This window comes from Populus nigra, chromosome 7 (genome assembly GCF_951802175.1).
Source record: "Populus nigra chromosome 7, ddPopNigr1.1, whole genome shotgun sequence".
NCBI classification, from domain to species: Eukaryota; Viridiplantae; Streptophyta; class Magnoliopsida; order Malpighiales; family Salicaceae; genus Populus; species Populus nigra.
In genome coordinates, this window is record NC_084858.1 from 18,786,440 (window position 1) to 18,801,097 (window position 14,658).

The 14,658-nt window shown below is 33.7% G+C and overlaps 1 protein-coding gene across 1 annotated transcript; it reads right to left on the reverse strand.

The window, feature by feature from the left end:
* Positions 1-657: 657 nt before the first annotated feature.
* Positions 658-4,584, reverse strand: LOC133698803 (receptor-like protein kinase HSL1). The gene is made up of 2 exons (XM_062121877.1): positions 1,693-4,584; positions 658-1,323 (listed from the first exon to the last, which is right to left on the reverse strand). Exons 1-2 carry the CDS (start codon positions 4,277-4,279, stop codon positions 932-934), a joined length of 2,979 nt encoding a protein of 992 aa, XP_061977861.1. The 5' UTR covers positions 4,280-4,584; the 3' UTR covers positions 658-931.
* Between the last annotated feature and the right edge of the window lie 10,074 nt (positions 4,585-14,658).

A 14,658-nucleotide genomic window follows, 5' to 3' on the forward strand; every position in this document is an offset into this window, starting at 1 on the left:
AAATCTCCCATCAAATTCATCACAAGCCACAGCAATCGTTTTCACTTGATGAACCAACGCCTCCTTTCAAATGCAGATGCGGGTGTATTTTCAAGGAATACTGTTCGATTCTAGTGTCGGTGGATTGTGAATGATCTTTGGAGAGTGTCTCTGTATGCTTTCAAATATTGCTTCCTTTCAGAGTCCTGGATATGTTTCAACTCCTTGGAAATTTACAACCACAACACCCTTCAGCAGTTTTAAGGCCACTCCACAATTATCTGCGGTGTCGGGCGTCATTTTCCGAGAAGATGATAGGAAGTACTCAACAGGGTCCAGCGAACACAGCTCCAAAAGGAGCTAGCCAGAGCCCCTCTCTTAAATAGGAAGGGCCCATGAAGGACCAACCCTGTCTGCCAGCTACATTATATGCTTTATAGCCCGCCCCTCTCTATGGGTATTCGTTAGCAGCAGGCAGAAACCAGTAATGAAGTTACAGATCCAAAATCGGGGTCCTAGCATTTAACCTTCCAGGGCAGAGATGAAGATTTCGCAGTTTTTCCATGGTAACATAAAAGAAGTAGAATTTACCAAATGAGAGAGAAATCACCAAATGATAAACAGTGTTAGTAGGCATCACAATCAACAAATGAACATTAATGAAGGCAGTCAATCGAATTTGGTAGAAGGGGATTTTCATTGCATTTAAGGACTCTTTACAGTGTACAATACCATTACCAACATCCTTGGTTACCTTAACACCACTTTTCTTTTACCCTTCTCCTTCTCTCTATAAATTAACCTTTCAACTATCTTTCTTCCTCCTTTAGCAAGGAGAAAACCGAAGTGGAGGTAAAAACTGGGAATTTAGCCCAACAAACAAGAAAACTGGAGCTTATAATTATGTGCTCCTTCCATATCCATGTTGGCAGCAAAACTTTTGACTGTTTACTCAAGCTACACTCCCATGATCTGAGGTATCTTCATAGTAATAAGGCGTCAACTTGCCATCCTTTTTAACAATCTTGGACAGATTCTCTGCCCCAATTTCTTGCAGCATTTTTACCACCCTCCTCATCGATGGGCGGTTAATGGGAAGGGGACTGGTGCAGAGGATGCCGATGTTGAGGACTTTGCATATCTCTTCCTTGAAACAAGAATCAAGTTTTGGGTCAATAACATGGTCCACTCCTTTCTGATCTAAAGTGGTGCATACCCACTTGACTAAGTCCTTTTCTCCGTACTCTGGATCAACAGGGCGTTTGCCAGTTACCAACTCGAGAATAACCACACCAAAGCTGTAGATGTCACTCTTCTCGTTCACTCGAAGGGTGTATGCATACTCTGCATCAAGTGTATCAAAAGAAGTTAGTTCCAATGTAGTAGAAGTTGTTGGAATTGGATGGCAGGCCATTAATATATTTGTCAGGAGCAACAAAAGTGATTGATATGAGAAAATCTCCCAAAATGCTGATCTAACTTTCCAACTAAGGTTTATCCGAGAGCTTATAAATTAAGAGAATACCAGTCTTTATGAATTGGCAATCAAATCCTAAAAAACATCCATATAATTATTGCTGTACTATAAACACAAGAAAACCAGTGCAGGCTATAAGGGACTTGATTAAAAAAATAGAATTTCAGTACAGATCATTTTCAAACACATCAAATCTGAAGTTCCAGAACCAGTTAGGAAGAAGGTTAATCACTAACCTGGAGCAATGTAACCACAGGACCCTGCAATGACTGACATGGATTTAGGCTTTCCGGTTGAATCAACCACCTTGGCTACACCAAAATCAGCTACCCGAGCTCCAAAATCACCATCCAGTAATATATTGTTGGACTTCACATCTCTATGAACAATGGGAGGAACACAATCATGATGCAAATAAGAAAGTCCCTCAGCTGCATCAACAACAATCTTGTACCTTGTTGGCCAATCCAACAAACCTCCCTTGCTACTATGCAACAAGTCACCCAAGCTACCATTAGGCATGTATTCATACACCAAAAGCTTGTAGTCTTTATTGGTACAGCAACACCATAGCTTAACAATGTTCTTGTGCCTAATCTTACCCAAAGTAGCAACCTCTGCATCAAAACCATCATCTTGAATCGCCTGACCTTTCTCAACATCAACATCATCGCTCTGCTTTTTCACTCCTCCCCAGATCTTCTTCACTGCGACAGCCTCGCCATTGCTAAGCACAACCTTGTAAACTTTCCCCGACAATCCACTCCCTATAACATTATCCTCATCGAGACAATCCAAGATCTCATACTCACTAAAACCCAGTTTATGAAACGAGATCAACGTCCATTTTGACTTCTCAACAGCTCTTGCTTTCTTGAAATTTCTGTACTTGAAATAAAACCAAACCACGCCAACAATCAGAACCAACACAGCTAGTACGAAAATAGACCTCATCAACCAAGCATAACCTCTACCTCTCCCACCACCCCTCCCATCACACAATCCCTCAATATCACCACACAAACCAGGATTCCCAATAAAACTACTCTTGTACATCTCCTTTGCAAATAAGGGTGGAATCTCTCCTGACAACCGATTATTTGATAAATTAAGCTGATTTAATTTCAGATTCTGCAAACCAATTGGAATTTTCCCCGAAAACCTATTATTCGACAAATCAAGATAATTAAGCACAGACATTCCTCCAATTCCATCCGGAATCTTCCCAGAAAGAGCATTATTAGCCAAATTTAGCTCATTCATTTTCTTCCATGAATTAACCCCATCTGGTAGCTCACCCGATAGGGCATTCCCATGAAGATCCAAACTTCCTAGCTCTTTCAAATTCACTATACTCCCAGGCAACGATCCACTAAACCTATTTTCACTACCCGAAAACTCAGAGAGATTAGCCAAAAACCCGATTTCCTCCGGTAAGTTCCCATCAAAGTTATTCCTGTCAATAATCAACATAGACAAATTTGCAGCACCTGCAATTGTTTTCGAAATCGGACCCGATAAAGAATTATTAACAAGATCAAACAACGAAACATGAGGCAACCCCCAAAGCCCAGTTGGCACCTCGCCGGATAACCGGTTATAGCCAAGCCGGACCCGGGTCAGACTCCGGCATTGACTCAAACTTTCCGGTATTTGACCTGAAAACGAGTTATATATCATCAAAATCTCCTCTAACTCGCCATTTTCACATAAACTTCCCGGGATTTGACCGGAAAAGTGGTTGTTGGACACGTCTAGCCATATCAATGCCGAATTTTTGCCAAGATTTTGAGGCAACTCTCCAGTGAGTCCGTTTCGAAACAGCCTGAGTTCGTATAAGTTCGGTGAGTCAGCTATGCTTGGAGGCAAACTCCCTGTAAAGCCATTCTCGTAGAGATTGAGACTCTCTAACGGTAAACGACACAGCTCGTCTGGAATCGACCCGGTCAACTGGTTCATCGACGCGTCGAGTCGCTTTAAATCAGTAAGCTTCCCCATCCCCCGAGGCAACTCACCAGTCAACGAGTTGTTGTAGAGCTCGATTTGGACTATGCTGGTCAGCTCAGTGAGTGAGCTTGGGATGGAACCGACAAGGCTGTTGAATGCAAGGTCTAAATCGGTGAGTTTCTTGAGTCGAGACAGTGAGTCAGGGATTTCGCCAATTAAATTACACGCAGTGAGCCACAAAATCTCCAGGTTTGTCAAGTTACCCAATTCGGGAGGGATCCGACCCGGTGTGAACGGGTTGTACGATAAATTGAGCACTTTGAGGGTGCTAATGTTGCCTAAAAAAGGTGGTATTATACCGTCGAAGAGATTATAAACGAGAGAAATGACCTCGAGTTTTTGAAAACGAGCGAAAGTATCGGGAATGTCTCCTGAGAAGTTGTTTCCGGTAAGGTCAAGGTATCTGAGGTTAGGGAGGTCAGCTAAGGTGTGGGGGAGGGTACCCGTAAGTAGATTTTGAGAAAGATCAAGGTGTTGGAGATTCCGACACGTGGAGATATCTGAAGGGAGAGTGGCGTTGATGTAGTTGTTGAAGAAGGAAAGGAAAGTCAGGTTTTGGAGACGGCAAAGGAGGGAAGGGAAAGGACCAGCTATGTTGGTGTTGGATAAGTCTATGGAAGTCACAGAGTTTGTTGTCGGGTCACATTGGATGCCGAACCATGAGCAAGGGGTGGTGTCTCGGCCTGACCATGAAGAGAGAGCTGAGTCTGGGTCTGAAAGAGAGAGCTTGATTTGTTGGAGGTAAAGGCCTTCCTGGTTTAGAGAAAGGGAAGGGGAGGGAAAGAAGACGAGGGAAAGGACAAGGAAAAGAAGCATGGTGCTTGCTCCTTGTTGTGGACTGAGGAGATGGCTGTGGTGGCGGTGGTGGTGGTGGGATTATAGAAAGGGAGGAGTTGAGGAGCTGGGAGTGCGTTCTGGTGTGAGATATAAGAGGGGGATCAACCTTGAAAAGGAGAGGACGATAGAGAGAGGAATTGAGAGTGTTTTTTCTGTGAAAGGGAGTAATAGCACGAGAGTGGGCTATATTGTGGTGAGCTGCTGTAGTGCTCTAGTGTGTTGTTGTGTGTTGTTAAGACATTGCATGACTGTGAATGATGGCCTTTCCAGGACAAATTTTGCATGAGTTTTTGAATGTGAATCATTCGTTTCAAATGATTTTGTTCCGAAACACCAAGTTCATCCAAGTCAAATCTATGCTTCGATTTTAAGGCATTTTTTTTTTCTTTTTGGAGAAACAACAAATGCTTTAATCTCATCAATTCAGATAGCTGCAATTGTCCCAACAAACAATTACTTGGTTAGGTTAAATTTCTGAGATGAGGTCGTTGGAGTTTGGTGAAAGAAAAAGACCACATTTTATGGTTTAAAATTTACAGTGTATTGATACTGTAACGGTTTTTTTTTTTTTAAGTATTCTTTCATTGAGAAATATATTTTTTTATTTTTTTAAAATTATTTTTACTTAATTTAAGATTAATTAAAAAAACACCCGCAAACAAACAGTGTTGGTCTAAGAGTTAAATGAAGCTTGCTTTCTTTGTTAGGTTAAGATCTTAGAATAAACATTCACAAAACTAATTAATTTTTTTAAAATATTTCAAGTCGATGTTAAGAATACGTTATTAAAGTTATATATATATATATATATATATATATATATATATATATATATAAGGAAGTGTTTGTACTTAAAATGGTGGTGCACGGGATTAAGGACAGCCCCAACTAAAATCAAAGAGACAAGGGAGGTGGCAAAGATGGCTGATTTCATTATTGGTCTCCCATTCTTCATCATGTGGCTGTGAAATTTGGCGAAGGATGTCGAGGATATTTCAAGGGTAAATAACACTTGGAAGTAATTAATTTATTACCATTAATAAAAAAACATAAGCAGGTTGGTTTAGCAGCGAGCAGAGTAAAGAAGCACACAGAATGACATTATGGCTTTGTTGAAGAGTCATCTGAGTCACGTGAGTGGCTGAGCGCAGAGAAGAAGAGACAGTAACCGAAGGTGAAATACTGAATAAGTGACAGTGACAGGACCTTGCGACAGAAAGGTAAAGGGATGAGAACGACACCGTTTTGTGTGATGTAGATTTGGGTAGACTGGAGACTAAATTATTGCCCCTGTCTTTGTGTTATTTACTCTTTTAGGCAGGTGGCGACATGCTTGGAAATATTTACAGACCAAACCATATTATAGTGAGAAATATTCATGGCATTGTAATGATATATTAATGGAAAGGTGGTCTCCAAAACGAGAAGACAACACTGAACATCGATACATGCGTGTTTCGGGTTAGATTATCAAGATTCAAGAAGTGGAGTTGTCAAAACTAAAGATGCTTGTTTTTAACGAGGATTAAAGCCTTTGGATATTACCAAAAAGAGTAATTGTTTGGAATTGTTAAAAATAATATCTATTTGATATTACCGAAAACAATCAGCAAGAAAAATAATTCATTTCACTCAACTCAACTTCATCTTCAATATCAACAGGAAAAACAACAAAACGTGTTGCTTTCATTCATCAATTAGCATATCTTTTATTATTATTATTATTATTATTTATGGGAAATAACTTCACATATCCTTCTTTTAGTCTATTCTTGTATGTTTTACTATACCCAGTATTTTATTATTGTGTCTCGAACCTATCATTTCATTAGATTTTTATCGTCAAAATTAACCAAAGTAAATCACATGACTAACACGTATCAAATTTAGACTTTATGTATTCAACATACCCCTCATTAAAGAATCTTTTTTTTTAAAAAAGGAAATGCTAGAAATTCTTTTTTTGTCAAAGCATACCAAGCTTGGAATAACTTACAAGTGCAATTTATCAAAACTAATTATTAAATCTATTTTTATCAAGCTCTAGATAGAATCTCATATCTTATATTTTTTTAAAGGTAGGATATAGATTTTTAATATACATATCCGCAACATGATAGGTCTACTGTTAGATATTATCTCATATGACTTTTAGTATATTTTATCTCTTAAAACGTGTCTCGTAATGAAAAAGATATCTTTGATGCTATATAAGTAACCAAGATTCTCGTTTCCTAGTTAATATGGGATTTAATTCTTAACTTGATAATCACGTGCAAATTATAAGGTGTATTTTGGTTAATTTTTACACCATAAAAATCTGATGGATTGGATGTAATTAAATATATGAAGATCGATTGGACACAACCACTAAATTATATGGATACATGGGATCTTAAGATGAGAGCAATCCATGAAATGAGAGTGCCATACTTTCTAGCTTTTTTAAAAACAAGGATGTTCTGGATTTTTCAAGGATTTTAGATGAGAAATTACTCAACAATATATATATTGCCTTTTATTTTCTTTTGAATAATAAATATTTTGAATGGTGCACAATATATTGAGTATAGATAATTTTTTTTGGAAATAGGTGTGAATATAAAAACCTTAATTCAATACATGTATGCTCGTTGCCATCTAACTTATAATCCCTGAAAAAGGAGGGGGCAAACGTCAAATTCACCACCCGATTATTGGAGTAATCTCAAACTGTACATGCAAGTTATTTTCTATAGCAAGTGTATCATAAAATAATTTTATTTCTCAATTAAAACTATAATCAATAAAATTAATTGTTAGCGTAATGCTATTGTCCGAAAGATTTAGGATTTTATTTTGATGTCACGTGAAGCACGTGACTTGCCTCATTAAATAGTCAGAGAAATTTCTCTCTTATTTCTTCCTTTATTGGGATAATGTGAGGAGCACACGAGCACTTCCAAGCTGTTTAGAACGAAATCAACTAATTATCTACTGCAATTGAAGGAAGAAGTACACGGGTATTTATAAGTTGGTTGGAACTAATTATCTACTATAATTAAATTAAATTATAATTATAATTTAATATGAATTCAAGTAATAAATAAATTGAATATATATATATATATATAATTTAATTCCTTTTGTCTCCTATGTTACTTTCATATTTATCGTCTTCATCTAATTCTTTCAAATACTTATTTTTTAAAAAAATATAGGTAAACAAGTATTTAGAAGAAGTTAGTTTTAACCTTTTTTTCTCATTTTTAATGTAGTGAATAAAAAAGATTGACCTCTAGTTTATTTTTGTACTATTTTCAGATATTAAATTTTATTTTTTTAATTAAGTTTAGAGAGTTTAAAATATGCTATTAATGATTCCATTAACTATATTTAATAAAATGGTCTAATTTAGAAATATTATAATTATTATGAGAAATAATTTAGGTGTACAATTGAGACTACCATGAAAGCTGTGTGGTAAATTTGAGATTTGGCTATAAAAAAATAAAACACCACAGCTTACCTTACAAAAAGATAAGTGCGAAATTATAAAAAAATATAACTCAACTGATCATGTTCTGAGTTTATTTTATAAAAATTATCAATTCAAGTTCTATAAATTTCAGGATTATTAAAGACTTATATAGTTATTAACTTTATAATTCATAAAATTAGTCAAAATATACATTTTATTAGTTTGAACATTCATATTAATTAAAAAAAAAAAAAACCGGTGGGACTAGACATGCAGGTTCTCTTGGACCGTGTACGTGGCAGATTTGGCACTATGGTCAAGTCTTTGGTACATTTGGCTGCAACGTGAAGAGCGTATTTGGATTTCAAAATAGTTTTTTATTTAAAATTGTATTAGAATAATTTTTTTATTTTTAATATAAATATATTAAATTTATAAAAAATAGTAAAAAATATCAATGCAGTATATTTTTAAAATTAAAACACTTTTATGCTTTCGCAACAAGTTTTAAAACCTGGCCCGATTTGGTGGGTCGATCCGGAACTGAAACCAAGCTGGGTTAAAAAAAAACTCAGTATGACCCGATTGACCCAATGACCCGGTCAAAAACTCATATGTAACCCGATCAAAAACCTCACTGCAACTTGTTAATTTTTAATTTTTTACTAAAACGATGTCGTTTTGATTTTTTTAAAAAAAAATTAACACGAATAACCTGGTCAAAACCTGTAACCCGTGCCTTGGATTTTAAAAAAAAATTAACCTAGAAGATCCGGTTAAAATCCAAAACCTGTGATTTAAATCGGGTCAACCACTTTGCCAGATCTAAAAACCATGCCCAAAACAACCCCCTCCACGGCTCCACCTGGAAATCTAACGAGTTTTTGCTTTCAATCTCCTCGTTCTTGGGAACCTGCACAATTTGTCCACAAGTTTGAATTTTGGATTTCACAGCAACATTACTTGGAATAGAGGGAATTTCAAAATTTTATACTTCAAAGTGGTCAAATTTACAAAGTGATCCCTAATTTTGGGAAATGGTTTTACTTTTACCACAAGTTTTCTTCTATCATCCTGTTTGGTGCAGTGATTGAACCACTGTTTCAACAGTTTTTATTTTTTTTAATTTAATTTAATTTTTTTATTTTTTGATATATTAATATCAAAAATAAATTTTAAAAAATAAAATTAAATTATTTTAATATATTTCTAAGCAAAAAAAATACTTTGAAAAATAACTTTTACCACTGATGCAAACATACCCTTTGAAATTAGTAGTGATTACATTATATAAAATTATAAATTATACTTGGTTTAATTTGGATTCTGATGCTTAATGTATTGATAGTACTTGATAGCCACGTAAAATAATATGAAACACTATTACAATGGTCAGGTAACTAGCACTTACATAGTGTTTATATTGTGATAGAGGTCAGGTAACTAGCACTTACATAGTGTTTATATTGTGACAGTAGTGATTTTAAAGTATTTTTTATTTAAAAATATATAAAATAATAATTATTTTAAAATTAATTTTTACATTAATACAATAAAAAGACCTAAAAATAGTTTAAAGCAAAAAGAAATTAGAAAATCATGAAACATGGTTTTTATTGCAAAAATAAATAGCTCCTTCATTAAAATGCATGCACGACTACCAAGATAGTGTTTGTTTATGTGATTAAGCATGTTTTTAAAAATGTTTTTTTAAAATATTTTTTTTATTTGAAAATGTATTAAATTGATGTTTTTATATATTTTTTTATTGTTTTAATATATTGATATTAAAAATTAAAAAAATCTAAAAAAATTAATTTAATTTATTTTTAATTAAAAAAATATTTGTAAAAGCACCACTAAACATACCTTAACTAGAAGAATATATCGAGGTTTTATACCATAAAATCTGGAATGCTCTTAGATTTGCGGGCTAAAATAATAATTATATCTTATCAAAATTGTAATTATAATTTTAAAATGCTTGATAGATATTAACTAATTTAAGTGGAAAAATCCTAACTTTGTATAACATTAAAAACTGAATCTATTAAGAATATAAAAAACCCCAATATAAAAATGTACGAAGGAAATATGCAATCCATCCAAGTCCAATTAAAAAAAATCATTTTAAACATGGAAATATGCTTATATTTACGAAGGAAAACCCCAATATAAAAATGTGTTCAGATGAAATTAAAGATTTTGCCTCCTTTTCATACTTTTTTTTTCCATACGTAATGAGCTAAAATAATCAAATGAAAAACTTTTTTTTAACACACGTTCAATCATTTTTTTGTATATATATAAAATAATGATATTTATACTTATTAAATTACCAAATTTACCCTAAATGAAACAGATTATATGTATATATGTATATAAAAAACATTAATAACTTTAATGACTAGTTACATGGTATTTTTTTTTCAGATAACAAAATGATTATTTTATTGTTCCACTAAAAAATGAATCAGTGAGGTCTTTTATTTTATTTTGTTATCATAAGAAATTGGTCGGCGTCTCCACCTCATGGTTGGAGGACGCACTCGTATGCTTGATTGCCTCAGCCACAGTGAAAAGCAGAAAGCGAAGGAGAAGACGACGAACGAGGACGAGACGACGGGGGATCTAATATCTATTATGAACAGCCATAGTTCTGCATGGTGAGCAGAGAGGTCAAAGAATAGCAGTAAAGCTTGTCGCTTGCTATTCAAAAAAATCATAAATTAATCTGTCACGTTCATCCAAGATTTTCCTTTTCTAATTTCCCAAACAGTAGCTCAGTTGAAATATAACGTCACGAGGTTCTATATTCTCTGAGTTATTTTCACCCACAAGTAGAGTGTTTTTTTACCAGAAAACACCATACATCCTGACATAGGTCATGGCCTTTCTTACCACTTACCAGGCTTTTGTTTTCCTTGGTGTCGTGGATTTTCTGTGCGTTTTGTAAACTTGAGCACGTTGTCGCCCTTGCTTGCACCAAAAAATACAAACAAACAAACATAGTGTGACCCTTTGTGGCTGCCGCGGCGCCACCTCTATTTTATGGCAGCACCGCTACTCACCACATTAATAGTTTTTATTAAGATTTAAATTTTGAATATTGTCGAATAGTCTGGTTTAACCTTCTGGGTCCAGATCTTGGATCAAAACTAATTTGTCTTTTTTCTTTTATTAAAATCCTTCTAAATATCATTGAATTCGAGATAGAAAGCCTGTATTAAGCTAGAAGCAATTGAAACATGAATTGCTTAGTGGGATTTAGAAAAATTGAAGATAAGAGAATTCAATTAGCCTATAAAAGAATAATTTATTAACTCCCAAAGTAGAAAGATTTAACAAGGATCATCAGTATATATTTATTGCAGTAAAAAGAAGATTCATATTTTTAAATTGGGGTGGGGCCAGCTGTGCATCCGCACGAATGAATTTTAACAAATATAGGAGAGTGTATTTATACCATCAATTATGGATATATCAACTTAGAGTTGTGCATTCACTTTCATTTCAAAATATATATAGTTGCCTCACGTCCACGGTTCAAGGTGGCCATGCGAACTTAAATGAGTCCATTGTTGGTAAGGTTTTTAAGATCTGCACAAGATTTATAGCTGAGATTCCTTATGAGTCCCACCAACTCAAATTCTTAGATCCAACATTATTGGTTGCGTCTTTATAATCATACATCAAAATCCATGTACAATGGAATGGTTGGTGGACTAAGTTAAAGGTGTTCGAAGAAAACATTATGATCCCTTCTTGCACATAAAGTTTTCTAATTCAGCAAGATTTATAATTTGTTTGGTTTTATCGGTGGCTTTTGTTTTTTGATTTTTTTAAAATGTGTTTGTCTTAAGAGATATTAAATTCATGTTTTTTTTATATTTTTCAATGATTTTGATGTGCTAATCTTAAAAAAAACATAAAAAACAATTTATTTTGAAAAATTTTCAAATAAAAAATATTTTTAAAATATATATCACACTGTAATATCAAAAACACATTAAAATACCATACTGTATATATAATGGGAATACATTTATAGGTTTCCTTCTTTTCTTTAGAAATAATCTTTGTCATATCTAAACAAAGGTAAATATATTCCTAATTCAATAATCAATCTTCAATCAAAAGGTCTAAAACTTGAATGCATAGAACAAATTCAATCTAAAAAGAAGCTATACTTGCTGTTATCTCCGTCAATGGGGATTTAAGGCGATAAAGGGAGCTATACTTGTCGTTAAGACAGCATTTGAAGCATCCAAAATTAAACATCAACATCATCAAAGGAAAGCGAAGTTGAAAAGGGGAGGTCCAAAAGATCCAAACTAGGAGTCAGCAGCATCCCAGCTCAGCTTACACGGCTACTTCACAGGCCTAGCAATTAGAAGATTCTCCCTCTCACTCACTCCTCGGTCATTACAAATATGAAATTCCTTCAAGGATAAGTGAAACCCCACCTAAGGTTAGCTTTGAGCTTAATCTATGACTTATGGCAGACTGGTCCAAGAAATTTATCGAACCACATGGCTGACTAGGGCTCCTTCTTTTCCAACTTGGCGGCGGCTGTCTTGACCATACAGCGTGTAGTTGAGTTAGCTTAACTATGGACTTTTTTTTATAAATAAAATTACTTGATGAAAATAATTTACAAACTAGTATAATTAAAAAATATCATTGTTTAATTGATTGTGTTATTGGAGATAGCAATTAAAATAGGTCGTGCCACTCTTACTAGTGCAGTTCTTATATATATATATATTACGCAAAACTAATTAAAATCTTGGGATTTTAATGCATTTTTTAAAAAAAGATTTCTCCTGACATGTACTATTTGAAAAGGAAAAAAAACTCTTACTTATCCCAGTGAGGATTTAGGACCATTGCCAGTTGAGCATTAGGATAAAATGTTTCCTTTTCTTTTAAATGGTCAACATGTTTCATAACATAATTTAGATTTTTTTTCTTGTTTTTTTTTGGATTTTAACTTTATTAATTTTATAATCGATTATTTCCTAGGTTATTTATGAATATTCAAGGTATTTAAACTTATTTTTTCAAATTTTATGAGACTTTGACTGAATAAAACTACATACTTTTACAATTTTAATTACATTTTTATCTTGTTTTAAGGTTTAACACCGTATTAAACTCAAACTTATAATTTTTAATACATCAAAACTATTAAAAAATTATTAATTTAATATTTTCAAGTGAAATATCTTTTCGAAACACGCCAAAAACAGAAAGTACTGCCATCGTAAACACTCAATTAGTAATGAACTAATTTCAGTGAATGTATTATGGTTCAATTGGTGTCAGTTTTTCTCCCAAAAAAAAAAAAGGTGTCTTGATTTCAAATATCTCCTTTGTAATAAAAACAAAACCAACTACTCTGGTCCGGTTCCACAATTAAGATGAGCTGTCAGTGTTCGTGAATAAGGAACACTCCCGCCCAGTTCCTATAAGTGGCAATAAACTCATCAACCATCCAAGGAAAATTAATTACTTGAACCAACGGCCAAGAATTCATCGTCGTTCTACAATTAAGATGAGCGGTCAGTGTTCCAATTGGTAATTAACACTCCCACCCAATTCCTTTAAGTGGCAATAAACTCCTCAACCATCCACAGTGTTAGTCAAGCAAAATTAAGTAATTGAACCAACGACCGAGAATTCATCGTCTTCAGTAAATTAAATCCAGCATAAATATTCAACAGTCCAAGCTGAATCAACACTGACCAGTAACCAGAGTTTTTTTTTTCAGCACGGAAAAAAAAAAACATAATTAAAGAACTCACACTACTTCACACCACTACACTTAATTTATGTCGTGATAAAATCAAGAGAGGTGTAACTCAATTAGTCAGATTTTAAATTTGTTTTTCAGAAGTCATCAAATTAAGTCTTATAAATATCAAGAACATTGAAGGTTTATATGGTCGTTAACTTTAGAGCATGTGAGATTAGATGAAATGTGCGCAAGTTAGTTCGGACACTCGTGTTAATCTAAAAAAAATTATGTCGTGACGAACTTCAAGAGATTGAAAAAGTTGACTATCTTTAAATAACATTAGCGGAAGATAAGATTGTTTATCGTGGGAGTATTGGGGATGTTGGTTTGTCCATGAGATATTAAGCCTGTCTACAAGCATCTCATGTTCGTCCACGACTGATCCAGGTCCATCTACGAGCTGAGATAATATTGGTTATTATCACAACTACATAGATATTATAGACCCATTCTCGAATTGGACGAGCTGGGATGATGTTTCAAACTCGTACACGAGCTCTCCATACCCACTCAAGGGTGCTTTAGGCCCCTTTATGAGCTGAGACGATTATTAGATATAGTTATATGTTATTATTATATTGTGAGAATTATGAATAAATATATAATTAATTTAATTTTTAATAAAATATTATGTTATGTTAATTATCGGTTTAAATTTATTATTTACAATTGAATATATTATGTGATTTTTATGTAAATTATATTTTGAAGTTGAAAAACTAATTATTTAAATTATGTTAATTGCTTTTTTTTTAGCAGGAAGTTGATAGCTGAATAAATTGCCGAATATTTGGTCTATTAAAAGAGTAGTGAATACCATCCGTAACTTATAAGTTGTAATTAATATCTGCAACTAGTACCATACTTTAATTATTCTATATCTCTAAATATGTTTTATTTTGTGTTACTTTACAGAATATTTTTCTTTACTGTGCTAACTTACCAAAAGAATCCTATCAACTATCGCACTTTCGGGCCCCCCTAAAAAACAAAAGAAATAAAAATAAATCAAAAGCTGTTTCATGTTAAGCTAGAGCCTAGAGATATAGCTAGCTTGCTGCTAGCCTGTAACACACAACACACAACTGAACATATGTA

Bases quoted from the DNA above. Each gene is read 5' to 3' on its own strand.
- LOC133698803 (XM_062121877.1), bottom strand. From the start codon at position 4,279: ATGCTTCTTTTCCTTGTCCTTTCCCTCGTCTTCTTTCCCTCCCCTTCC. The intron at 1,324-1,692 runs GTTAGTGATTAA...CACTTGATGCAG, and splicing joins CTGTGGTTACATTGCTCCAG to AGTATGCATACACCCTTCGA.